Source organism: Scyliorhinus canicula, chromosome 13 (assembly GCF_902713615.1).
Source record: "Scyliorhinus canicula chromosome 13, sScyCan1.1, whole genome shotgun sequence".
In the NCBI taxonomy this organism is placed as follows: domain Eukaryota; kingdom Metazoa; phylum Chordata; class Chondrichthyes; order Carcharhiniformes; family Scyliorhinidae; genus Scyliorhinus; species Scyliorhinus canicula.
Window position 1 is genome coordinate 20,636,707 of NC_052158.1, and position 20,045 is coordinate 20,656,751.

Here is a 20,045-nt window from a genome sequence, read left to right on the forward strand (position 1 = left end):
ACGAAAGGAGTTTTGATATCAACATTCAAATATTTCAGTGACCATCTCTCCGCGCTGTGATATTGAGACGTTCCCCCATGTCAGGTTTTCATGTTCTGGGTGTAGAGTGAGAAATGGAAACACAGAAGAGATCAAGGTACAGACGGAGAAAGAGGTGGAGAGATGGAAGCTGGGGCTGTGTGGTTTGACTGACTGACGTAGGTGGTAAATGAAGGAAGGAGAGGGCCACAAGATGTCATGATATGCAGACATGCACATAATGAGATACAGACAGGCAGCCAATGAACACAGAGAACAGGACATAACCAATCAGCAGGCAGAACACTTGGGGGTGGTTTCCCAGTATAAAAGGCACGAGGCACTCACACTCCGCCTCTTTCCACTGGAGACATCTACAGAGTGAGTCAGGGTGTATGTACAGTATCACACCTCCAGCACGTGGCTAAGAGCTGGTCTGGTTCAGTCAGACAGAGTAATCACACTTAGGTTAGCAGAGAGTCGAACTCACAGAGAACTGTGCTAACTGTGTGACAGGTTCAATAAATCAGATTGAACTAACTTCAAGGTCTGGAGTATCTTTCAGTTAAAGCTGCAACCAGTTGCAGCCCGTGTTATCTCAGTCTGCTTAACACGACACAAGATATTTAAACTATTTTTATTTTAGTCTTCTGATGATTATACATGTACTGGTTTTATGATTAAGATTGTAAGATTGATAATTTAGAAATGAAATGGTTCATTTAGTGACAATCGGGTGTCAATATGGTTTCTAATATCTGACCTCTGCCCCCTGACCCTGATCATGGGGGGTCAGGTCGTTAGGAGGTCAGGGATAATGCAGCAGGCCTGAGGCCCTGCCCTGTTTACAGGTCTGTGTCTAAACCCGAGCAGATACTCAGCCATTTGTTTATATGCCTCGTCCAGAAGAAAGGGAAAAGTTTCTCCGTGAATTGATTCCCGGAGAAGGTGTGGAGATGGGATTTGGTGTCTTTGCTGTAAAATGAAACTGTCCCAGACTCATAACTGAGATACACTCCCACCTTCCCGGGGATCTGACCGGCACAGAGAGGGTATTCAGGAGAGGCATTGATAATAAGCTGATTCCCAAACTGCTGAATGGTCCAGAATCCATTCTCTGGTCTCAGTTTGACCCCTTCCTGCCTCTTTACAGACTTTGCAGCTACTCCCAAAATCCAATTCTGATTTCCCAAGACATCCACCTCCCAGTAATGTCTTCCCGATGTGAATCCCTCTGATCCCAGGACACAGGAACAGTGTGTAAACCTCTTCCAACTTTCAGGGAGACTCCTCCATGTCTGGGTCAATCTCAAACTCTTCAGATCCTCAGATACCTCGAGCCCGGCATTTGCTGTCTCCACATCCAGGGTCACAGAGTCTGGGAATAAAACAGAGGGTTAGAGAAAGTCGCTGGGGATTGGTGGGAGGGTGGGGGGATTGGAAGGGGGAGACTGTCTGGGGATTGGAAGTGAGAGACTGTCTGGGGATTGGAAGGGGGAGACTGTCTGGGGATTGGAAGGGGGAGACTGTCTGGGGATTGGAAGGGGAGACTGTCTGGGGATTGGAAGGGAGAGACTGTCTGGGGATTGGAAGGGGAGACTGTCTGAGGATTGGAAGGGAGAGACTGTCTGGGGATTGGAAGGGGGAGACTGTCTGGGGATTGTAAGTGAGAGACTGTCTGGGGATTGGAAGGGGGAGACTGTCTGGGGATTGGAAGGGGCAGAGACTGTCTGGGGATTGGAAGGGGAGACTGTCTGGGGATTGGAAGGGAGAGACTGTCTGGGGATTGGACGGGGGAGACTGGGGATTGGAAGGGAGAGACTGTCTGGGGATTGGAAGGGGAGAGACTGTCTGGGGATTGGAAGTGAGAGACTGTCTGGGGATTGGAAGGGGGAGACTGTCTGGGGATTGGAAGGGGCAGAGACTGTCTGGGGATTGGAAGTGAGAGACTGTCTGGGGATTGGAAGGGAGAGACTGTCTGGGGATTGGACGGGGGAGACTGGGGATTGGAAGGGAGAGACTGTCTGGGGATTGGAAGGGGAGAGACTGTCTGGGGATTGGAAGGAGAGACTGTCTGGGGATTGGAAGGAGAGACTGTTTGGGGATTGGAAGGGAGTGACTGTCTGGGGATTGGAAGGGGAGACTGTCTGGGGATTGGAAGGGGGAAAGACTGTCTGGGGATTGGAAGGGGAGACTGTCTGGGGATTGGAAGGAGAGACTGTCTGGGGATTGGAAGGAGAGACTGTCTGGGGATTGGAAGGAGAGACTGTCTGGGGATTGGAAGGGAGTGACTGTCTGGGGATTGGAAGGGGGAAAGACTGTCTGGGGATTGGAAGGGGAGACTGTCTGGGGATTGGAAGGAGAGACTGTCTGGGGATTGGAAGGGGGAGACTGTCTGGGGATTGGAAGTGAGAGACTGTCTGGGGATTGGAAGGGGGAGACTGTCTGGGGATTGGAAGGGAGAGACTGTCTGGGGATTGGAAGGGGGAGACTGTCTGGGGATTGGAAGTGAGAGACTGTCTGGGGATTGGAAGGGGGAGACTGTCTGGGGATTGGAAGGGGGAGACTGTCTGGGGATTGGAAGGGAGAGACTGTCTGGGGATTGGAAGGGGAGACTGTCTGAGGATTGGAAGGGAGAGACTGTCTGGGGATTGGAAGGGACAGACTGTCTGGGGATTGGAAGTGAGAGACTGTCTGGGGATTGGAAGGGGGAGACTGTCTGGGGATTGGAAGGGGCAGAGACTGTCTGGGGATTGGAAGTGAGAGACTGTCAGGGGATTGGAAGGGAGAGACTGTCTGGGGATTGGAAGGGGGAGAGACTGTCTGGGGATTGGAAGGGGAGACTGTCTGAGGATTGGAAGGGGAGACTGTCTGAGGATTTGAAGGGGGAGACTCTCTGGGGATTGGAAGGGGAGACTGTCTGGGGATTGGAAGGGGGAGACTGTCTGGGGATTGGAAGGGGGAGACTGTCTGAGGATTGGAAGGGGGAGACTGTCTGAGGATTGGAAGGGAGAGACTGTCTGGGGATTGGAAGGGGAGACTGTCTGAGGATTGGAAGGGGGAGATTGTCTAGGGACTGGTGGGCCCACTGTCTGCGGATTGGAAGGGGAGACTGTCTGAGGATTGGAAGGGAGAGACTGTCTGGGAATTGGAAGCGGGAGACTGTCTGGGGATTGGTGGGCCCACTGTCTGAGGACTGGAAGGGAGAGACTGTCTGGGGATTGGAAGCGGGAGACTGTCTGGGGATTGGTGGGCCCACTGTCTGAGGACTGGAAGGGAGAGACTGTCTGAGGATTCGGGAATGCAGAGATTTGTTGCGGATTGGGATGACACTGAGGATCGGGGGAGCAAAGACTCACTGGTGATTGGGGAAAGGCTGTCTGAGGACTGGGGGGAGCAGAGACGCTGGGGATTAGGCTGCAGACTGTGAAGATTGGGGGAGCAGAGACCCATTGGGGTGGGGGTGGAAGACTGTCTGAGGATTGGGTGGGAGCTGAGAGACTGTCTGAGGATTGGGGAGGAGCTGGGAGACGGTCTGAGGATTGGGGGGAGCTGGGAGACTGTCTGAGGATTGGGGAGGAGCTGGAAGACACTCTGAGGATTGGGGATGAGCTGGGAGACTGTCTGAGGATTGGGCGCGAGCTGGGAGACTGTCTGAGGATTGGGGAGGGGCTGGGAGACTGTCTGAGGATTGGGCAGGAGCTGGGAGTCTGTCTGAGGATTGGGGAGGAGCTGGGAGATTGTCTGAGGATTGGGGAGGAGCTGGGAGATTGTCTGAGGATTGGGGAGGAGCTCGGAGACTGTCTGAGGATTGGGGGGAGCTGGGAGACTGTCTGAGGATTGGGGGGAGCTGGGAGACGGTCTGAGGATTAATTGGGAGCTGGGAAACTGTCTGAGGATGGGGGGGAGCTGGGAGACTGTTTGAGGATTGGGGGGGAGCTCGGAGACTGTTTGAGGATCGGGGAGGGATCTGGGAAACTGTCTGAGAATTGGGAGGGGGGGAGCTGAGAGACGGTCTGAGGATTGGGGGGGGGGGGATCTGGGAGACTGTGTGAGGATTGGGGAGGAGCTGGGAGACTGTCTGAGGATTGGGGAGGAGCTGGGAGACTGTCTGAGGCTTGGGGAGGAGCTGCGAGTATGTCTGAAGATTGGGGAGGAGCTGGGAGACTGTCCTGCCCCCCCCCACCCTCCCCCCCAACCCACAAGATGGGTGTTCAGACCGCGGGAGAGCTCTCCTCTGTTTCAAAGTGAAGCCGCGTGTGATACTCCGTGATGAGGAACAGAGTTGGAGAGAGGCAGTGTCTCTGAGAAGGGGCGGCGTGTTGGATTGGACAGCAAAACAGCAGCGACCTGGAGCAGTGCCTCTGGGAGGTGGATCCTGTCAGACTGTTAGATTGGTTCCAGTGTTTGCCTGCGAACTGGGTCTAGAGGGAGCAGCTCGCCTTTATCAATCTGGTTGGTTGGAGTTGGGAGCGAGACCCTGGCAGGTGGCAATTCAAAATTCACTTTTATTCCTTTTTCAGTTCAAGAAATTGCAACAAAACTGAGGCAGGAAAGGATTTTTGATATCAACATTCAAATATTTCAGTGACCATCTCTCCGCGCTGTGATATTGAGACGTTCCCCCATGTTAGGCTTTCATGTTCTGGGTGCAGAGTGAGAAATGGAAACACAGAAGAGATCAAGGTACAGACGGAGAAAGAGGTGGAGAGATGGAAGCTGGGGCTGTGTGGTTTGACTGACTGAGGTAGGCGGTAAATGAAGGAAGGAGAGGGCCACAAGATGTCATGATATGCAGACATGCACATAATGAGATACAGACAGGCAGCTAATGAACACAGAGAACAGGACATAACCAATCAGCAGGCAGAACACTTGGGGGTGGTTTCCCAGTATAAAAGGCAGGAGGCACTCACACTCCACCTCTTTCCACTGGAGACATCTACAGAGTGAGTCAGGGTGTATGTACAGTATCACACCTCCAGCACGTGGCTAAGAGCTGGTCTGGTTCAGTCAGACAGAGTAATCACACTTAGGTTAGCAGAGAGTCGAACTCACAGAGAACTGTGCTAACTGTGTGACAGGTTCAATAAATCAGATTGAACTAACTTCAAGGTCTGGAGTATCTTTCAGTTAAAGCTGCAACCAGTTGCAGCCCGTGTTATCTCAGTCTGCTTAACACGACACAAGATATTTAAACTATTTTTATTTTAGTCTTCTGATGATTATACATGTACTGGTTTTATGATTAAGATTGTAAGATTGATAATTTAGAAATGAAATGGTTCATTTAGTGACAATCGGGTGTCAATATGGTTTCTAATATCTGACCTCTGCCCCCTGACCCTGATCATGGGGGGTCAGGTCGTTAGGAGGTCAGGGATAATGCAGCAGGCCTGAGGCCCTGCCCTGTTTACAGGTCTGTGTCTAAACCCGAGCAGATACTCAGCCATTTGTTTATATGCCTCGTCCAGAAGAAAGGGAAAAGTTTCCCCGTGAATTGATTCCCGGAGAAGGTGTGGAGATGGGATTTGGTGCCTTTGCTGTAAAATGAAACTGTCCCAGACTCATAACTGAGATACACTCCCACCTTCCCGGGGATCTGACCGGCACAGAGAGGGTATTCAGGAGAGGCATTGATAATAAGCTGATTCTCAAACTGCTGAATGGTCCAGAATCCATTCTCTGGTCTCAGTTTGACCCCTTCCTGCCTCTTTACAGACTTTGCAGCTACTCCCAAAATCCAATTCTGATTTCCCAAGACATCCACCTCCCAGTAATGTCTTCCCGATGTGAATCCCTCTGATCCCAGGACACAGGAACAGTGTGTAAACCTCTTCCAACTTTCAGGGAGACTCCTCCATGTCTGGGTCAATCTCAAACTCTTCAGATCCTCAGATACCTCGAGCCCGGCATTTGCTGTCTCCACATCCAGGGTCACAGAGTCTGGGAGTAAAAACAGAGGGTTAGAGAAAGTTGCTGGGGATTGGTGGGAGGGTAGGGGAGGGGGGAAGACTGTCTGGGGATTGGAAGGGGAGGCTGTCTGGGGATTGGACGGGGGAGACTGGGGATTGGAAGGGGAGAGACTGTCTGGGGATTGGACGGGGGAGACTGGGGATTGGAAGGGGAGAGACTGTCTGGGGATTGGACAGGGGAGACTGGGGATTGGAAGGGAGAGACTGTCTGGGGATTGGACGGGGGAGACTGGGGATTGGAAGGGAGAGACTGTCTGGGGATTGGAAGGGGAGAGACTGTCTGGGGATTGGACGGGGGAGACTGGGGATTGGAAGGGAGAGACTGTCTGGGGATTGGACGGGGGAGACTGGGGATTGGAAGGGAGAGACTGTCTGGGGATTGGAAGGGGAGAGACTGTTTGGGGATTGGAAGGAGAGACTGTCTGGGGATTGGAAGGAGAGACTGTCTGGGGATTGGAAGGGAGAGACTGTCTGGGGATTGGAAGGGGAGACTGTCTGGGGATTGGAAGGAGAGACTGTCTGGGGATTGGAAGTGAGAGACTGTCTGGGGATTGGAAGGGGGAGACTGTCTGGGGATTGGAAGGGGAGACTGTCTGGGGATTGGAAGGGGAGACTGTCTGGGGATTGGAAGGGAGAGACTGTCTGGGGATTGGAAGGGGGAGACTGTCTGGGGATTGGAAGGGGGAGACTCTCTGGGGATTGGAAGGGGAGACTGTCTGGGGATTGGAAGGGGAGAGACTGTCTGGGGATTGGAAGGGGGAGACTGTCTGGGGATTGGAAGGGAGAGACTGTCTGGGGATTGGAAGGGGGAGACTGTCTGGGGATTGGAAGGGGGAGACTCTCTGGGGATTGGAAGTGAGAGACTGTCTGGGGATTGGAAGGGGGAGACTGTCTGGGGATTGGAAGGGGAGACTGTCTGAGGATTGGAAGGGGGAGATTGTCTAGGGACTGGTGGGCCAACTGTCTGCGGATTGGAAGGGGAGACTGTCTGAGGATTGGAAGGGAGAGACTGTCTGGGGATTGGAAGCGGGAGACTGTCTGGGGATTGGAAGGTGAGACTGTCTGGGGATTGGTGGGCCCACTGTCTGAGGACTGGAAGGGAGAGACTGTCTGAGGATTCGGGAATGCAGAGATTTGTTGCGGATTGGGATGACACTGAGGATCGGGGGAGCAAAGACTCACTGGTGATTGGGGAAAGGCTGTCTGAGGACTGGGGGGAGCAGAGACGCTGGGGATTAGCCTGCAGACTGTGAAGATTGGGGGAGCAGAGACCCATTGGGGTGGGAGCTGAGAGACTGTCTGAGGATTGGGGAGGAGCTGGGAGACGGTCTGAGGATGGGGGGGGGGGGGGGGGGAGCTGGGAGACTGTCTGAGGATTGGGGAGGAGCTGGAAGACACTCTGAGGATTGGGGATGAGCTGGGAGACCGTGCGGATCGGGCAGGAGCTGGGAAACTGTCTGAGAATTGGCGGGGATCTGGGAGACTGTATGAGGATTGGGGAGGAGCTGGGAGACTGTCTGAGGATTGGGCGCGAGCTGGGAGACTGTCTGAGGATTGGGGAGGGGCTGGGAGACTGTCTGAGGATTGGGGAGGGGCTGGGAGACTGTCTGAGGATTGGGCGGGAGCTGGGAGTCTGTCTGAGGATTGGGGAGCGGCTGGGAGACTGTCTGAGGATTGGGCAGGAGCTGGGAGTCTGTCTGAGGATTGGGGAGGAGCTGGGAGATTGTCTGAGGATTGGGGAGGAGCTGGGAGACAGTCTAAGGATTGGGGAGGAGCTGGGAGATTGTCTGAGGATTGGGCGGGAGCTGGGAGACTGTCTGAGGATGGGGGGGGGAGCTGGGAGATGGTCTGAGGATTGGCTGGGATCTGGAAGACTGTCTAAGGATTGGGAAGGAGCTGGGAGACTGAGGATTGGGGGGGGGGAGATCTGGGAGACTGTCTGAGGATCAGGGAAGGGAGCGGGGAGACTGTCTGAGGATCGGGCGGGAGCTGGGAGACTGTCTGAGGATCGGGCGGGAGCTGGGAGACTGTCTGAAGATTGGGGAGGAGCTGGGAGATTGTCTGAGGATTGGGGAGGAGCTGGGAGAATGTCTGAGGATTGGGGAGGAGCTGGGAGATTGTCTGAGGATTGGGGAGGAGCTGGGAGAATGTCTGAGGATTGGGGAGGAGCTGGGAGATTGTCTGAGGATTGGGCAGGATCTGGGAGACTGTCTGAGGATTGGGGGGAGCTGGGAGACTGTCTGAGGATTGGGGGGAGCTGGGAAACTGTCTGAGGATTGGGAGGGGGGGGAGCTGGGAGACTCTCTGAGGATTGGGGAGGGAGCTGGGAGACTGTCTGAAGATTGGGGAGGAGCTGGGAGACGGTCTGAGGATTGGGGGGAGCTGGGAGACTGTTTGAGGATTGGGGAGGAGCTGGGAGATTGTCTGAGGATTGGGAGGAGCTGGGAGACTGTCTGTGATTGGGGAGGGAGCTGGGAGATTGTCTGAGGATTGGGCGGGATCTGGGAGACTGTCTGAGGATTGGGGAGGAGCTGGGAGATTGTCTGAGGATTGGGGAGGAGCTGGTAGACTGTCTGTGATTGGGGAGGAGCTGGGAGACTGTTCGGATCGGGCGGGAGCTGGGGGACTGTCTGAGGATTGGGGAGGAGCTGGGAGACTGTCTGAGGATGGGGGGGGGGGAGCTGGGAGACTGTCTGAGGATTGGGGAGGAGCTGGAAGACACTCTGAGGATTGGGGATGAGCTGGGAGACGGTGCGGATCGGGCGGGAGCTGGGAAACTGTCTGAGAATTGGCGGGGATCTGGGAGACTGTATGAGGATTGGGGAGGAGCTGGGAGACTGTCTGAGGATTGGGCGCGAGCTGGGAGACTGTCTGAGGATTGGGGAGGGGTTGGGAGACTGTCTGAGGATTGGGCGGGAGCTGGGAGTCTGTCTGAGGATTGGGGAGGGGCTGGGAGACTGTCTGAGGATTGGGCAGGAGCTGGGAGTCTGTCTGAGGATTGGGGAGGAGCTGGGAGACTGAGGATTGGGGGGGGGAGATCTGGGAGACTGTCTGAGGATCGGGGAAGGGACCGGGGAGACGGTCTGAGGATCGGGCGGGAGCTGGGAGACTGTCTGAGGATCGGGCGGGAGCTGGGAGACTGTCTGAAGATTGGGGAGGAGCTGGGAGATTGTCTGAAGATTGGGGAGGAGCTGGGGGATTGTCTGAGGATTGGGGAGGAGCTGGGAGATTGTCTGAGGATTGGGGAGGAGCTGGGAGATTGTCTGAGGATTGGGCAGGATCTGGGAGACTGTCTGAGGATTGGGGATGAGCTGGGAGACCGTGCGGATCGGGCGGGAGCTGGGAAACTGTCTGAGAATTGGCGGGGATCTGGGAGACTGTATGAGGATTTGGGAGGAGCTGGGAGACTGTCTGAGGATTGGGCGCGAGCTGGGAGACTGTCTGAGGATTGGGGAGGGGCTGGGAGACTGTCTGAGGATTGGGGAGGGGCTGAAAGACTGTCTGAGGATTGGGCAGGAGCTGGGAGTCTGTCTGAGGATTGGGGAGGAGCTGGGAGATTGTCTGAGGATGGGGGAGGAGCTGGGAGGGTCTGAGGATTGGGGAGGAGCTGGGAGACAGTCTGAGGATTGGGGAGGAGCTGGGAGACAGTCTGAGGATTGGGGAGGAGCTGGGTGACTGTCTGAGGATGGGGGGGGGGGGAGCTGGGAGATTGTCTGAGGATTGGCTGGGATCTGGGAGACTGTTTTAGGATTGGGGAGGAGCTGGGAGACTGAGGATTGGGGAGGGAGATCTGGGAGACTGTCTGAGGATCGGGGAAGGGAGCGGGGAGACTGTCTGAGGATCGGGCGGGAGCTGGGAGACTGTCTGAGGATCGGGCGGGAGCTGGGAGACTGTCTGAAGATTGGGGAGGAGCTGGGAGACTGCGGATCGGGCGGGAGCTGGGAGGCTGTCTGAGGATTGGGGAGGAGCTGGGAGACTGTCTGAGGATTGGGGAGGAGCTGGGAGACTGTCTGAGGATTGGGGGGAGCTGGGAAACTGTCTGAGGATTGGGAGGGGGGAGCTGGGAGACTCTCTGAGGATTGGGGAGGGAGCTGGGAGACTGTGCGGATCGGGCGGGAGCTGGGAGACTGTCTGAAGATTGGGGAGGAGCTGGGAGACGGTCTGAGGATTGGGGGGAGCTGGGAGACTGTTTGAGGATTGGGGAGGAGCTGGGAGATTGTCTGAGGATTGGGAGGAGCTGGGAGACTGTCTGTGATTGGGGAGGGAGCTGGGAGATTGTCTGAGGATTGGGCGGGATCTGGGAGACTGTCTGAGGATTGGGGAGGAGCTGGAAGATTGTCTGAGGATTGGGAAGGAGCTGGGAGACTGTCTGTGATTGGGGAGGAGCTGGGAGACTGTTCGGATCGGGCGGGAGCTGGGAGACTGTCTGAGGATTGGGGAGGAGCTGGGAGACTGTCTGAGGATCGGGGAGGAGCTGGTAGACTGTCTGAGGATTGGGGAGGAGCTGGGAGACAGTCTGAGGATTGGGGAGGAGCTGGGAGATTGTCTGAGGATTGGGGAGGAGCTGGGAGACTGTCTGAGGATTGGGGAGGAGCTGGGAGATTGCCTGAGGATTGGGGAGGAGCTGGGAGATTGTCTGAGGATTGGGCGGGATCTGGGAGTCTGTCTGAGGATTGGGGAGGGAGCTGGGAGACTGTGCGGATCGGGCGGGAGCTGGGAGACTGTCTGAAGATTGGGGAGGAGCTGGGAGACTGTCTGAGGATTGGGGAGGAGCTGGGAAAATGTCTGAGGATTGGGGAGGAGCTGGGAGGCTGAGGATTGGGGTGGGAGCTGGGAGACTGTCTGAGGATTGGGGGGAGCTGGGAGACTGTCTGAGGATTGGGGAGGAGCTGGGAGACAGTCTGAGGATTGGGGAGGAGCTGGGAGATTGTCTGAGGATTGGGCGGGAGCTGGGAGACTGTCTGAGGATGGGGGGGGGAGCTGGGAGATTGTCTGACGATTGGCTGGGATCTGGGAGACTGTCTGAGGATTGGGGAGGAGCTGGGAGACTGAGGATTGTGGGGGAGGGGAGATCTGGGAGACTGTCTGAGGATCGTGGAAGGGAGCTGGGAGACTGTGTGAGGATCGGGGAAGGGAGCTGGGAGACTGTCTGAGGATCGGGGAAGGGAGCGGGGAGACTGTCTGAGGATCGGGGAAGGGAGCTGGGAGACTGTTTGAGGATCGGGGAAGGGAGCGGGGAGACTGTCTGAGGATCGGGCGGGAGCTGGGAGACTGTCTGAGGATCGGGCGGGAGCTGGGAGACTGTCTGAATATTGGGGAGGAGCTGGGAGACTGTGCGAATCGGGCGGGAGCTGGGAGGCTGTCTGAGGATTGGGGAGGAGCTGGGAGACTGTCTGAGGATTGGGGAGGAGCTGGGAGACTGTCTGAGGATTGGGGAGGAGCTGGGAGACTGTCTGAGGATTGGGGAGGAGCTGGGAGATTGTCTGAGGATTGGGCGGGATCTGGGAGACTGTCTGAGGATTAGGAGGGAGCTGGGAGATTGTCTGAGGATTGGGCGGGATCTGGGAGACTGTCTGAAGATTGGGGAGGAGCTGGGAGATTGTCTGAGGATTGGGGAGGAGCTGGGAGACTGTCTGAGGATTGGGGAGGAGCTGAGAGATTGTCTGAGGATTGGGGAGGAGCTGGGAGATTGGCTGAGGATTGGGCGGGATCTGGGAGACTGTCTGAGGATTGGGGGGAGCTGGGAGACTGTCTGAGGATTGGGGGGAGCTGGGAAACTGTCTGAGGATTGGGAGGGGGGAGCTGGGAGACTCTCTGAGGATTGGGGAGGGAGCTGGGAGACTGTCTGAAGATTGGGGAGGAGCTGGGAGACTGTCTGTGATTGGGGAGGAGCTGGGAGACTGTGCGGATCGGGCGGGAGCTGGGAGACTGTCTGAGGATTGGGGAGGAGCTGGGAGACGGTCTGAGGATTGGGGAGGAGCTGGGAAAATGTCTGAGGATTGGGGAGGAGCTGGGAGGCTGAGGATTGGGGTGGGAGCTGGGAGACTGTCTGAGGATTGGGGGGAGCTGGGAGACTGTCTGAGGATTGGGGAGGAGCTGGGAGACAGTCTGAGGATTGGGGAGGAGCTGGGAGATTGTCTGAGGATTGGGCGGGAGCTGGGAGACTGTCTGAGGATGGGGGGGGAGCTGGGAGATTGTCTGAGGATTGGCTGGGATCTGGGAGACTGTCTGAGGATTGGGGAGGAGCTGGGAGACTGAGGATTGTGGGGGAGGGGAGATCTGGGAGACTGTCTGAGGATCGTGGAAGGGAGCTGGGAGACTGTGTGAGGATCGGGGAAGAGAGCTGGGAGACTGTCTGAGGATCGGGGAAGGGAGCGGGGAGACTGTCTGAGGATCGGGCGGGAGCTGGGAGACTGTCTGAGGATCGGGCGGGAGCTGGGAGACTGTCTGAATATTGGGGAGGAGCTGGGAGACTGTGCGAATCGGGCGGGAGCTGGGAGGCTGTCTGAGGATTGGGGAGGAGCTGGGAGACTGTCTGAGGATTGGGGAGGAGCTGGGAGACTGTCTGAGGATTGGGGAGGAGCTGGGAGACTGTCTGAGGATTGGGGAGGAGCTGGGAGATTGTCTGAGGATTGGGCGGGATCTGGGAGACTGTCTGAGGATTAGGAGGGAGCTGGGAGATTGTCTGAGGATTGGGCGGGATCTGGGAGACTGTCTGAAGATTGGGGAGGAGCTGGGAGATTGTCTGAGGATTGGGGAGGAGCTGGGAGACTGTCTGAGGATTGGGGAGGAGCTGAGAGATTGTCTGAGGATTGGGGAGGAGCTGGGAGATTGGCTGAGGATTGGGCGGGATCTGGGAGACTGTCTGAGGATTGGGGGGAGCTGGGAGACTGTCTGAGGATTGGGGGGAGCTGGGAAACTGTCTGAGGATTGGGAGGGGGGAGCTGGGAGACTCTCTGAGGATTGGGGAGGGAGCTGGGAGACTGTCTGAAGATTGGGGAGGAGCTGGGAGACGGTCTGAGGATTGGGGGGAGCTGGGAGACTGTTTGAGGATTGGGGAGGAGCTGGCAGATTGTCTGAGGATCGGGCGGGAGCTGGGAGACTGTCTGAGGATTGGGGAGGAGCTGTGAGATTGTCTGAGGATTGGGGAGGAGCTGGGAGATTGTCTGAGGATTGGGCGGGATCTGGGAGACTGTCTGAGGATTGGGGGGAGCTGGGAGACTGTCTGAGTATTGGGGGGAGCTGGGAAACTGTCTGAGGATTGGGAGGGGGGGAGCTGGGAGACTCTCTGAGGATTGGGGAGGGAGCTGGGAGACTGTGCGGATCGGGCGGGAGCTGGGAGACTGTCTGAAGATTGGGGAGGAGCTGGGAGACGGTCTGAGGATTGGGGGGAGCTGGGAGACTGTTTGAGGATTGGGGAGGAACTGGGAGATTGTCTGAGGATTGGGAGGAGCTGGGAGACTGTCTGTGATTGGGGAGGGAGCTGGGAGATTGTCTGAGGATTGGGCGGGATCTGGGAGACTGTCTGAGGATTGGGGAGGAGCTGGGAGATTGTCTGAGGATTGGGGAGGAGCTGGGAGACTGTCTGTGATTGGGGAGGAGCTGGGAGACTGTTCGGATCGGGCGGGAGCTGGGGGACTGTCTGAGGATTGGGGAGGAGCTGGGAGACTGTCTGAGGATCGGGGAGGAGCTGGGAGACTGTCTGAGGATTGGGGAGGAGCTGGGAGACAGTCTGAGGATTGGGGAGGAGCTGGGAGATTGTCTGAGGATTGGGCGGGAGCTGGGAGACTGTCTGAGGTTTGGGGGGGGAGCTGGGAGATTGTCTGAGGATTGGCTGGGATCTGGGAGACTGTCTGAGGATTGGGGAGGAGCTGGGAGACTGAGGATTGGGGGGGGGGGAGATATGGGAGACTGTCTGAGGATCGGGGAAGGGAGCTGGGAGACTGTCTGAGGATCGGGCGGGAGCTGGGAGACTCTCTGAGGATCGGGGAAGGGAGCGGGGAGACTGTCTGAGGATCCGGCGGGAGCTGGCAGACTGTCTGAGGATCGGGCGGGAGCTGGGAGACTGTCTGAGGATCGGCGAGATATTGTCACCTCCTTGACCATTTCAGATGCAATTACCCGGTTTCTCGTCTTGAAAAAGGATCACCCAGAGGGAAAGAGACTTTCAAAGAGTGAGGAATATAGGTTCTGCAAATATCAAGCATGAGCCCTCCACATCAGCGATTTCGATATTAAAGAACATAGAACATAGAACATAGAACATAGAACAGTACAGCACAGAACAGGCCCTTCGGCCCTCGATGTTGTGCCGAGCAATGATCACCCTACTTAAACCCACGTAACCCGTATACCCGTAACCCAACAATCCCCCCATTAACCTTACACTACTGGCAATATATCATGGCCAATCCACCTAACCCGCACATCTTTGGACTGTGGGAGGAAACCGGAGCACCCGGAGGAAACCCACGCACACACGGGGAGGACGTGCAGACTCCACACAGACAGTGACCAGGTCGGGAATCGAACCTGGGACCCTGGAGCTGTGAAGCATTGATGCTAACCACCATGCTACCGTGAAGAAAGTAAACAAAAGCTGCAGGTGGAGTTTCAACATGAATCTAAATCCTCCTCCTTGTTTAATGCCACACGAACGGAGATTAAACCAATGGATGTGACTGAGATTTCACACACTTTATCAAATGACTAATTGAGGAAGATGACTGTGCATGTTTGAGCATCTGCGCACATGTTTGTGGGTAGTGTGTAAATGCACAGTTTTAAATGATTTCATGGAATGCCAGTATCGCTAAGACGACCAGCATTTGTTGCCCATCCCTAATTGCCCTTGAACTGAGTGGCAGTGAAGAGTCAGCCACATTGCTGTGGGACTAGAGTCACGGGTCGGCCAGACTGGCCAAGGACGGCCGGTAACCAGATTGGGAGTGGGTGTGGGGTGGAGGGCCGAGTTCCAGATTTGCGTAACCCTCAGAGAGAAACTATTACTCCACATCCCTGTCCTATAAGGGCAACCCCTCATTTTAAACCAGTGCACCGCAGTCACCCCTCACCCTTCTAAATTCCAGTGGAAACTATCCCAAACTGTCGAACCTATCCTCATAAGGTGACCTGCTCATTCCTTTTTTTTCCAATTCCGGGGCAATTTAGCGTGGACCCTGCACATCTTTTTGGGTTGTGGGGCTGAGACCCATGGAGACACGGGGAGGATGTGCAAACTCCACACGGTCAGTGACCCGGGGCTGGGATCGAGACCCGCTCATTCCAGGTATTAATCTAGTAAACCTCCTTTGAACCACCTCCAACCCATTTACATCCTTCCTTAAATAAGGAGACCAAAACTGCACACAATATTCGAGATGTGGTCTCACCAATGTCCTGTATATCTGAAGCTAAGCCTCTTTACTTTCATGGTCAATTCATCTTGTAATAAAGGATAGCATTCCATTAGCCTCCTTAATTGCTTGCTGTGTCTGGGTACTAACATTTTGTGACTTGTGCACTAGAACACCGAGATCCCTCTGTGCCTCGGAATTTTGCAGTTCCTCTCCATTTAACTGAGTATCTTCTTTTTTATTCTTCCTGCCAAAGTGAACAACCTCACATTTTCCCATAATATACTCCATCTGCCAGAGTTTTGCCCAACTCACTCAACCAATCACTATTTACCTGCATCCTCCTTCTGTCCTTTTCACAACAGACTGTTCTACCTACCTTTGTGTCATCTGCAAATTTAGCTACGATGCCTCCACACCCCTCATTGATATAAATTGTAAAAAATTGAGGCCCCAGCACAGGCGCCTGCGAACTCCACCCTTTGCATCCTGCCAATCAGATAACGACTAATTTATGCAGACTCTCTGATTCCTGCCAGCTAATCTATCCATGCCAATGCCCTCTCCACCATGAGCTTCTGTTTTCAGCAATAACCTTCGATGTGACATCTAATAATAATAAAATTACTCTTTATTAGTGTTACAAGTAGGCTTACTTTAACACTCAGTTAATTACACACCAGTGTGTTTTGGGGAAGTGATTTAATCAGAGGGTTCCAGCATTGCTGATGCATGGGAGCTGACTATTTAAAGGTGATATGAAATGAAATGAAAATGAAATGAAAATCGCTTGTTGTCACGAGTAGGCTTCAAATGAAGTTACTGTGAAAAGCCCCTAGTCACCACATTCCTGCACCTGTTCAGGGAGGCTGGTGCAGGAATTAAACCGTGCTGCTGGCCTGCCTTGGTCTGCTTTAAAAGCCAGTGATTTAGCCCAGTGTTCTAAACCAAGTTGAACTTGGTGCCAAAATAGGACTTGATTTCCACTGAAGGACATTTTAAACAGGTTATTTTGCCATTATTTTTCAGTTAAAGATTTGATTTGTTTTATTGTCACATGTACAGAAGTACATGTGACAATACAGAAGTACTCTGCGGCCAAGGGATTGTACATTGAACCTATCATTGTCTCTGATATTTATTTGTACAATAAATTAAGTTACAAGATATAATTCAGAAGAATAGAACTTATCTGAGCTTTACCAAGGTTAACAGCATCCAGCATGTCACTCCACATTGTATAATGCAAGGGGCGGCTGAATTTTTCTGTAGACAGCACATCATCTACCAATGACAGCTGAGAATTGTCATCGCTAATCCTGCAAATATTAAACAGTTACTTATAGATTTTCAATGAACACTTCCCTGAACTATTTTTGCAAATTGTGCAGTATTTCAGTAAATAGCAATGTCTACCTCATTTCCCAAGATGATTCTTCCTGAAATGAGTAAAAGAGAAACTTGAGTTGGCAGAGGCTGACTGTCTAGAAATCACCTCCGCATTGTTAGAATTCCCAATTCCCCATGCTGCAGATCCACAGATAGAAGGATGATATTACAACAAGGATGCAGATGCAGATGGTATAGGAAAGGATGGCCAAGATCACACTAGAACTGAGCAGATGCAGCCAACAGCAAGGGCTGAATAGGTGGGGGATTCTTCTCGGAAAGGGAAGACTGGGAGGCCACCTGGTGGAGGTCTTAACATTTTAAAGGGGTCATAGATAGAACACTTTTCTACATGTGGAGGAAACTGCAATTATGGGTGGTAAAAGTGTGCATTGCCTGAATTATCTCAAATATGCGACCATTAACTAATCAATCCAACATGAAATTTAGATCAAACCTCTTTATCTAGAGTATTGAGTATGTGAAACATGCATTTTGGAGCAATTGAAAAAATGAAAATCGCTTATTGTCACAAGTAGGCTTCAATGAAGTTACTGTGAAAAGCCCCTAGTCACCACATTCCGGCTCCTGTTCGGGGAGGCTGGTACGGGAATTGAACCATGCTGCTGGCCTGCCTTCGTCTGCTTTCAAAGCCAGCGATTTAGCCCAGTGTGCTAAACCAGCCCAAATTTAGGTTAAAGGTGTTTAAGGGAAAGTTATTTAAGGACAGGAGGAAGGGATATATTAATAATAATAATCTTTATTTGTGTCACAAGTAGGCTTACAGTAACACTGCAATGAAGTTGCTGTGAAAAACCCCTCATCGCCACATTCCAGCGCCTGTTCGGGTCCACGGAGGGAGAATTCCCAATGTCCAATTCACATAACAAGCACGTCTTTCCGGACTTATGGGAGGAAACCGGAGCACCCGGAGGAAACCCAGGCAGACAAAGGGAGAATGTGCAGACTCGGCACAGACAGTGACCCAAGGCGGGAATCGAACCTGGGTCCCTGGCACTGTGAAGCAACAGTGCTGAACATAAACACGTAGATAGACCTGATCATATTGGAACATGCAGACTTTCATTGAAATATAATCCCTCACCGTCAGAAACAGTATCCCGTCTTTTTGTTTCAACTGCTTTTCCAGCTTTAAGAGGTGCTCCTGAATAGAATTTAAGTTCTCTCGAATTTCACAAAGATTTTCCTCCATTTGTTCAAGAATCTTCTCCTCTTCCTCCCCGAGATCTCGAAGGAAACACTGTTCCTTCTCAGTGAGAATTTGGTGCATTTCAGCGAACACTAATGTGATGTGGCTCTGTAGGCCGATTGACTGTTCCTACAAAAGTAAACATCAAAGAAAAAAAGGAGTTAGATATTTTCCTCAGAAAATCCCGCCCGGATCCTCCCCACAATAAAAAAACACCCGAATCCAATCTCAAAAATCAGGTTCAGGAGACTTTACCCGAATCTTGGAAATGTTCTCTTTCTGCTGACTCTCCAGTTCCAGAACCTCCCACTTCTTCTCTGTGAGGGAATCTAAGGAAACCTTTATCTGGTTCTGGGATTGGGAGAGAAATTCAGAAAATTAGTTGGTTTGGTGATACTAAGAAATTGTCCCTCAGTGTCCAAAAATGTATAGGTTAGGTGGGGTAATGGGATTACCGGGATAGGGCGGGGGAGTGTGGGATGAGGTAGGGGGCGGGATTCTCTGACCCCCCGCTGGGTCGGAGAATCGCCGGGGGGGCGGTGTGAATCCCGTCCCGCCGTCGGCTGCCGAATTCTCCGGCGCCGGTTTTCGGGCAGTGCAGGGTTTACGCTGCGCCGGTCGGGGGCCCTTGGCAGCGTCCCCCCACCCCTGGCAATTCTCCGGACCCCGATGGGCCGAGCGGCCACCCGTTTTTGGCCAGTCCTGCCAGCGTGAAATGGACATGGTCGATCACGGCGGAACCTGGCTGGTAGGCTGTCTACCAGAGTCTTTGGGGGGAGGGGGGGGGGGTCACGGGAGGATCTGGTCCAGTGGGGAGCCCCCCACGTGGCCTGGCCCGCAATCTGGGCCCATCGATCTGCGGGCGGGCCTGTGCTGTGGGGGCACTCTTTCCCTCCGCGCCGGCCTCTGTAAGGCTCCGCCATGGCCGGCGCGGAGAGTAAACCACCTGCGCATGCGCAAGAACACAGCAGCGGTTCTGCACATGCGCGGGACCATGGCGGCCCTTCGGGGCAGCACCAACCCCTCCGGCACCGGCCTAGCCCCCGGAATTGCGGAGGATTTCTCAACTTCCGGGTGGCCTGGCGCCGGAGTGGTTCGCGCCATTCTTGGCGCCAGCATCGGGCCATCCCGCCGATTGCGGGAGAATCCCGCCCAGGTTGTTCTTTCAGAGGGTTAGTACAGACTCGCTGGGCCGAATGGCCTCCATCTGCACTGTACTGATTCCATTCTAAACTGTCAGACTATAAAAATGACACCAAGTCAAATCTGCTCCCGTTTACCTTGTAGATTTCAACAGCCTCTTTCACGGGCAGGAAGCGGTGCTCCCTGTGTTCCCGCGAATCCCTGCAAATCACACAGATCAGTTTCTTGTCGGTTTCACAAAACAGTTTCAGCTCTTCCTGGTGTTCCTGACACTGATGTGTGCTTGCCTCCTCTCCCGGATTCAGCTTCAATTTCCGAGCTCTCTGGGCCAGATTCGCCAAGACCCGATTAACCCTCAGGTTCCCGACGGGAAAATCCTCTCGGCATTCCGGGCAGGAGTTTATCTCCTTCCTTTCCCAATACTGGGTGATGCAGGGGCGGCAGAAGTTGTGTCCACAATCCAGTATGACCGGATCGGTGAAGAAGCTCAGGCAAATGGAACAGATGGTCTCCTCGGTCCAGTCCTCTTGTCTGGAGGCCATGTCCATACCCAGCACTTCCTCATCCCACACCCGGAAATTCCAATGTTTATTTAGCTGCTAGGTGTTTCGAATACCTTCACTTCAACTATTCCCCGCCTATATTCATCATGCCCGGGGAATTCTAGCTACACATTGCTCCAGCTCCCATGTACATTTGCACAGGGAGACACACCACCAGACAATATAATGAACAGATTGTTAATGATCTGTAAGGGTTTTATTGAACCCTTCAATGAGATGGGAAGGAGCCACCTCTCCAGGAATGGAGAAGGCGAGTGTAACTTGGCAGGGTCCGCAGGCTGAAACATATTAAATCCAGGAGGTGGGTGTTTGGTCACTTTGACAGAGTCCCTGCCGCATTCCCTTGCAGCTCCATCTATTCATCTCATTCACAAACTATCCGTCTGCAGAT

General features: G+C 54.0%; 1 protein-coding gene across 1 annotated transcript; it reads right to left on the reverse strand.

Moving 5' to 3' along the window:
- Positions 1-638: 638 nt before the first annotated feature.
- LOC119976512 (zinc-binding protein A33-like) lies at positions 639-19,680 on the reverse strand. Its single transcript, XM_038817057.1, has 7 exons — positions 19,229-19,680; positions 18,204-18,299; positions 17,844-18,077; positions 16,766-16,788; positions 16,553-16,668; positions 5,626-5,964; positions 639-1,396 (listed from the first exon to the last, which is right to left on the reverse strand). The coding sequence occupies exons 1-7, from the start codon at positions 19,637-19,639 to the stop codon at positions 864-866; spliced, it is 1,752 nt and encodes a 583-aa protein (XP_038672985.1). The 5' UTR covers positions 19,640-19,680; the 3' UTR covers positions 639-863.
- Positions 19,681-20,045: the final 365 nt, after the last annotated feature.